The sequence below is a fragment of the Vulpes lagopus genome, chromosome 10, assembly GCF_018345385.1.
Source record: "Vulpes lagopus strain Blue_001 chromosome 10, ASM1834538v1, whole genome shotgun sequence".
In the NCBI taxonomy this organism is placed as follows: domain Eukaryota; kingdom Metazoa; phylum Chordata; class Mammalia; order Carnivora; family Canidae; genus Vulpes; species Vulpes lagopus.
The window spans coordinates 72,393,313-72,400,790 of NC_054833.1; the positions used below are offsets into that span (position 1 = coordinate 72,393,313).

At 40.3% G+C, this 7,478-nt stretch overlaps 1 protein-coding gene across 2 annotated transcripts in view; it reads right to left on the reverse strand.

The window, feature by feature from the left end:
- The window catches only part of UBE2U (ubiquitin conjugating enzyme E2 U), a 56,394-nt gene extending 49,469 nt beyond the window's left edge, over positions 1-6,925 (reverse strand). For both annotated transcript variants that reach the window (XM_041772081.1, XM_041772082.1), the window contains exons 1-3: positions 6,480-6,925; positions 4,087-4,168; positions 2,809-2,901 (exon numbers count right to left, since the gene is read on the reverse strand). In XM_041772081.1, the coding sequence (XP_041628015.1) occupies positions 2,809-2,901; positions 4,087-4,168; positions 6,480-6,545 (241 nt within the window). In that variant the 5' untranslated portion in view covers positions 6,546-6,925. The remainder of the gene's footprint in view (positions 1-2,808; positions 2,902-4,086; positions 4,169-6,479) is intronic.
- Between the last annotated feature and the right edge of the window lie 553 nt (positions 6,926-7,478).

Sequence of the window (7,478 nt, forward strand, 5' to 3'; positions counted from 1 at the left end):
GAAGTTTCAATGCTCAAATTTGGAGTGCTAAAATGAGGACTTTAGACACAGTGACTGGTAGAAGTGTAAAAAACATCCCGAAAGGGAACTTGGCTTTAGGCCTCTAAAGAGAACTATATAGAGCCATCCTTTGCAGTTTGGGGGCTAATAAATAATACTCCCCTCCTCTCAAGCTTATGGATAAGGAGACAGACCTAAGTGTTGAAAGATGGAAGTGAAAAAATATCAGCTTTACTGTAGGTAAGACTGAATTGGAAAATGCATGTGATCTGTGGCCTTCATTGAGCTCCACAAAAGCTCCCCCCCCACCCCCCCACCCCCGCCGCTTTGAACTAAACACCCAAACTGATGGCCTACCTGTGTCCTGCCTGGAGAAAGAGAGAGGGCACCCATTCTAAGGGAAGACTGGTAGGAAAGAAAGTGCTGAGCCACAAATGTTCACTTTTTTCTCCTATTTCCCCAACAAGTAAGTCACTCAAGGACTGAGGGAGGGAAAGAAGAAAAATCACAGGTTTTCTGTACTTTCCCTTCTAGAGACAGAGGTTCTCTGTACTCTGTGGAAATGGAAGGTATAAGGACTCAGGGATGAGAGCACTGACCTCTCACTACATTTAACTGGTAACTCCACAGGTGTTTATGGTAAGCAAGTAATAGCAAATGTACACAGTAAATTGTGTACCATTAATTTAATTTTATCCCTTAAAAATAAGTGTTTTTTTTTTTTAAGATTTTTATTTACTTATTCATGAAAGACACACACAGAGAGAGAGGCAGAGACACAGGCAGAGGGAGAAGTAGGCTCCCTGCGGGGAGCCTGATGCAGCACTCGATCCCAGGACCCCAGGATCATGCCCTGAGCAGAAGGCAGATGCTCAACCACTAAGCCACCCAGGTGCGCCCAAAATAAGTTTTAGTTACAAACTAATAATGTACTTGGAAAAAAAATTATATAAATATACATAAAGTAAAATATGAAACCTCCCTTGCCTATTATGCCACTCTTTAGAGTGAGTTATTATCAGTTGGCCTGGAGGTGCCTAGGTGGCTCCGTCGGTTAAGCATCTGAGTCTTGGTTTCAGCTCAGGTTATGATCCCAGGTCCTTGGGATCAAGCCTTGCATCAGACTCCCCCTCTGCCCCTACCCCCTATTCATGCACTCTCTCTCTCCAAAATAAATAAATAAAATCTGTAAAAAAATAAATTTACCAGTTGGTCTATACAAATATACATATAGACGTGTATAACTGTATTGTTTTCATTTTTTATTAAATGGAATTATATCTTACATATTCTCTGAAGTTTTTTTCATCTAACAATAAACATCAGCATTTTTATAGACATATTTATGAAAAAATACTGGAGCACCAGCTCTATGCCAGGTAGTGAATATACTAGGAATACAGCAGTGACCAAAAAGTCTAGCTTTATATATCCACCTTGTTATGTATATAGCTGTTAAGATATTTTACTTAAAAATTCCTATATTAATGGACACTGAGATTATTTCCCTTTTCCCTATTTTCAAAATTTTTACTGGGAACAAGCATCTTTAAATATGAAACATACTCTTCCACACTGTGCTAGTTTATCTATGGAATAATTTATAAACACAGGATTACAGGGATTTAGGGCTATTTGCATTTTACAGCTGATTAGAAGCTGCCAAACTGCTTCCCAAAAAGGTCACACTAAGGTTATCATTATGTCAGAGTTTTTAACATTTTGCAAACATAAACGATGAATCATAATTGTTTTAATATGCATTCATTTTCTTACTAGTGAGGCTGAATATCTTTATGTTTATTTTTGTTATGTTTCTTCTATCAAATGTTTGTTTATAATCTTTGCCTGCTTTTTTATCGCTTTATTTTTTTCTTATTGATTCTTAAGCATTCCTTACATGTTGTAAGTATTCTATTTTACACATTGCAAATATTGTCCCTTGGTTTGAAAAAATCGATGTATTTTGTCTGTTTATAATATTGTTGGCTGTAGAACTTTTTAAAAGTTTAGTAGTTGTCATGCTTTTTTTCATAGTTTCTAGGTTTTATCATATTTAGAAAAGCCTTCCTCACCAAGTTGATTAAAAATTTTATTCAATTTTCTTTTTTAGTATCTAAAACTTTTAGACTTTTTGATACATCAGGAATTCATTTTGTGTATAACTTCAATAGCAACCTAACTAATTTCTTTCTAATGTTAATTTGTCAGTGCATTTTTTTTTATCATTGGATAAATCAGAGCCAATGAGAATACTGAATACAAAAATAGTTAAGTTTATCATTTAGTCATTAAAAATAACCTTTTGATAGAAGAATGTTTAGTAATGCAGAAATAAACATGTCACTTTATAAACTTCACATGTAGTACTTAAACTATCCAAAAGAAATACATACATAGTAAAAAAAAAAATTGTTTAAAGGTTAAGAGGAACAGCTCTCTGAATTTGGATTCAAGGTGATAATTTTTTTCTGTCTTTTTATATTTTCCCCAATAACCATGCTTACTAATATAACCATAACAAGGTTGTTAAAAAGAAACATTTCTTAAAGATTTTATTTATTGATTTGAGAGATGGAGTGGGGAGGAACAGAGGGAGAGAGAGAGGGAGAAGCAGGCTTCCCACTGAGCAGGGAGCCCCAAGTAGGGCTCAATCCCAGAACCCTGGGATCATGACCTGAGCCCAAGGCAGATGCTTAACCAACTCAGCCATCCAGGTGCCCCAAAAAGAAACATTATTAAACACTAATAAGGAACAAGGATAATAGGGACAGAACCCCAATGATAAAAATCTCATTTGGTCCTTACCATTTGGATGAAAAGGAATTGTTATGAATTTCACAACTGGAGGGACAAAATTGTACTGTGATGTAAATTTTATTGTCAGTTGGAAGAATAATCCTATAATAAAGAAACAAACATTTTCACTAAAGCATCATGTTGTACCGATTAACTGAAACCTGAAGATTCTCTATAGTTTAGCCTCTGAGGTCCCGAGAGTTTTATTAATAAGTAAATTGGATCACAGGGTACATAGAGTCCTCTAGATAATTTCATAGACTCCTCACAGTCTAATCTGTATTTTCAGCCTGTTTCCCACCAGGCCTTTTCATCCACTAACTCCATCCCTGAACACCCGCCCCTTTCACTGTATTGCTCTTATTTGCTGAACTCACTCTTCCAGAACCGTCTCTTGTTTATAAGCTTTTGCCATGCTGTTTACTCAGACTGAATTTCCTTTCCCTTCTAAATCTGACAAACTCTTACCTGTTCTTCAGGACTCAACTCAAATGTTACTGCCTTGAGAAGCCAGCCGGTTCCTGACTTTCCAAGGCAAAATTAACTAATCCACTTTCTTCTCAGCATTCAAGACCCATTAATTGCACATATTAGATGTACTGTAATTAGCCACTGACATTTTTCTCCCCTACTTCACTCAACAACTCTATTTTGTCAATCCACAAAGAAAGAGTGCATGGCCATTAAAGTTTATAGTGGCCCAGTCTTCTTGAGAATTTGATTTATGAAAATTTTGGGAAAAATCATAAAGGACAAAAATGAGAGATAACGGTGGGATTTTTATGCAAGTAGAAATTTTTATACCTATTCTTTGATTTCATGGAAGACTTACATTATATTCCCAAATGATATGCTTTATTGCATCTGCTTCTTAAAAAGTGTAATGACATTAAAATTTGGCATAAGGGAAAATTCAAACCTAAAATTCCCATCTACATTGACAAGTGGCAAGAAATTAAGCCACATGATGAAAAAATAACGTGAATTCCTCTGGAAATCTAGAGAATTTATATACCGTAATCTTATTATACATGTAAAGAAGATAGGCTAATAATGGTATAAAGACTTTTAAGGGGATCCCTGGGTGGCTCAGTGGTTTAGCGCCTGCCTTCAGTCCAGGGTGTGATCCTGGAGTCCCGGGATCGAGTCCCATGTCGAGCTCCCGGCAGGGAACCTGGTTCTCTCTCTGCCTGTGTCTCTGCCCCCCGCCCCCATCTATCATAAATAAATAAAATCTTTAAAAAAAAAAAGACTTTTAAAAAGTAAATTGGTTTTGAAAATACAGACCATGCCAAAATGTATTCTGTAGACCTTCAATATCGGCTCCCCATTCCATCAGATCTTCACTTACAGGAAAGGCAGTAATACCCTTTAGTTAAAAAAAAAAATCAAAGTAGAAGTAAACGTTAAATTTTGCAGCTTTGAAAATCAGATGTCAAGTTATAATGAATTCCAGAAACTCCACATTTTCTTTTCCTGATAAATTTATTTGTTGATTTGGGAAGATGTTATATATTTTATATTGTCTGATTATGCAGAAGTTAAGGTAGATTCCAAGAAATGTATACAACAATAAATTCATAATAAATCATAAGCATGAAAATCACAACTGGGACTACAAAGCCAAGATTGAGATGTGGCTTATATAAATCAATAGCCAACTGAAGATTCTAAACAGAAAAGAAGGAAATAGTTGGAAAGATGCATCTTCAAAGCTTCAAAAAACCATATGGATGCTCTATGGAGGGCATGAAGAAAAGTTTCGTTAAGAAAAATACAACTCCGGGATCCCTGGGTGGCGCAGCGGTTTAGCGCCTGCCTTTGGCCCAGGGCGCGATCCTGGAGACCCGGGATCGAATCCCACGTCGGGCTCCCGGTGCATGGAGCCTGCTTCTCCCTCTGCCTATGTCTCTGCCTCTCTCTCTCTCTGTGACTATCAAAAATAAATAAAAATTAAAAAAAAAAAAGCTTTCTTTAAAAAAAAAATAAAAAAAAAAAGAAAAATACAACTCCAAAATTACTCTTGTGTATAAAAATAAAATTTTCCTTCGCTTGAGTTAATGTCCCAATGGAGGGATGACAATCTATTTCATGGAAAAGTTTATCATTTATGCTGAGGGATACAGTTAGATACAGTCAGCAAATATTTCTGAGCAACCAACATAGTTATTAAGTATGTTAAATGCTGGGGACGTCTGGGTGGATCATCAGTGGTTGAGTGTCTGCCTTTGGCTCAGGGTGTGAACCTGAGGTCCTGGGATCGAGTTCCACGTCGGGCTTCCTGCATGGAGCCTGCTTCTCTCTCTGCCTGTGTCTCTGCCTCTCTGTGTCTCTCATGAATAAATAATAATTTTAAAAGTATATTAAATGCTAGTCTGGATAAACATTTTATCTCTATTATCTACATTTTTTATAGTTACATATCACGTTCTCCCTTCAGCAAATTCTCTTTTACCAGAGAACCACAGAGTTCAGGTAGAGCAGAAACAACATTAAGTATTAGGTTTGAACATCTTGGATGTTTGTTGTTGGACTCAAGAGTTGTTCCTAACATCTCCAGTGAAGACAACACTTCTATAGCAGGGATGGAAATAGAACAGTGCCGTGAACTACCTACACCTGAAGCAAGTGTTGGTAGCCCTCGAAGCCCTCCCTCCAAGGTGACTTTCTTTCTGTTCTCTTAAGCACTCCCTCCCCGCCTTCCCTTTTTTATTCTCCACACCATAAGCAACACACATAGCCTGTCGCACCTATGGACCTCACTGTGGTGGCATTCCCGGCAAAGCCTTCCTCTGTGTTGTAATTATAAAGGAAATGCACCTAGGCATTATATCTGATAGCCTTGGGTGGAAAAAAAAGTGCCTTAGACAGCGAGTAGCAGAACTTAAGAGCAAGGGCTTTGGGATCAGAAAACCCTGGGATGGGATCCTGGGGCCAAATTTTTACTGAGCCTTTCTTTCTGGGACTTAGGCTTCTGGTAGATAAAACCAAACACTACTTATTTAATAATGTAATTCATGAGCACACCCTGTCTCTACTGATCACTACCTGATATTCGAGGTTTAAATACACACAAATTATCACAATGTGCTCCATATTTTTAACTATTATGATTATGAAGTAATAATTCTTATTATTAAAAAGTAGATCTGGGCAGCCCCGGTGGCCCAGCGGTTTAGCGCCGCCTTCAGCCCAGGGCGTGATCCTGGAGTCCTGGGATTGAGTCCCACATCGGGCTCCCTGCATGGACCCTGCTTCTCCCTCTGCCTGTGTCCCTGCCTCTCTCTCTCTGTGTCTCTCATGAGTAAATAAGTAAATTCTTTAAAATAATAATAATTATTATTATTATAAAAAGTGCAATCGATTCATTAATACTGCCTGGCAAATTAGGTCTAACTAAATTATGCCTTACAGAATAAACACGGATCAAAAATGCTTTTAAAAACCTGTACCCCAGAGGCACCTGGGTGGCTCAGAGGTTGAGCTGCTCTGCCTTTGCCTCAGGTGGTCACCCTGGGGTCTGGGATCGAGTCCCGCGTCGGGCTCCCTGCATGAAGCCTGCTTCTCCCTCTGCCTGTGTCTCTGCCTCTGTGTCTCTCGTGAACAAATAAATAAAATCTTAAAAAAAAAACAACCTCGTACTCCCAACAAAATACACCTCTCCAGGTTCCCACACTCACCTTAAAATTGTTCTCCTTCAACTCTTGGATGTCTCTCTCCAGCAAGAAGTAAGCTCTGCAGTGCATGATAAGGCTCTGGCACCCGTCCCCACACTCCTAGGCTTCACTCGGAGACAGATGCCTGAGACTTTGGGTCGCTCCGGCACATCTGGCCAGCTCACAAGGACTTGTTTTCTAGAGCACCAGAACGCTGTCCTTCCGAGAGAAGCGGCTCTAAGCTGGACTTACAACAGTGACTTTCCTTTTCTCCTCTGACTCCACCAAACTTCCCCAACGGCGGCGTGTCACGCGGCGCCAGCCCACAGCCCAGCCTCAAGGCAGACGTGGGGGAGCACCTGGGCCAACCCGTGAGGTTCGTGCGTGACGCGGGGGCTGCCCGCGCAGCGCAGGGCCGCACCGCTGATGTTAGGGAGCGCGGTTAGGCTACGCCTCACAGGTGTCGCCGGGCGCCCGCTTCCCGGGAGGTCGCAAATCGGTTGCTAAGCAACAAGACCCTGCGGGAAAGTTGTGGCGCTTGGCCGCCCCATCCAATCAGCGACGGGGGGCGGGCCTCTGGAAACCCTCGCAGCCAATCGTCTAACCGTTTCACTTTGACAGGCCGTGAGATCCGTTGTCAAGGCAACACGCGCCCGCCCCCTCACCACGCCAACTCAGTCCAACAACGGGGAGTGTACCCAGCTAGTGTAAGGCGGTGGGGATAAAGCCCTGGGATCTTTCAGAAGCCTTCACTCGAAGTCCTCTGAAATGTTTTCCTTTTTCTTTGAACATTAGAAACTATCAGGTCATGAGTGATCACTAGGCACAAGTCTGAGTTTATTAATCGTAACTTATATAGCAACGTATTCGTAATACGTTCGCGTACATTGTTATGTCATCGTACCTTGGGGGGATGTTCCAGGAACAGGGACGTACTTAAAATGTCTCAGGCTCCCATCTTTTGCCACGGGGTTTCACTCCTGCTGTTCCTCCTATCTAGACGTTTACCACAACCCTTCCACC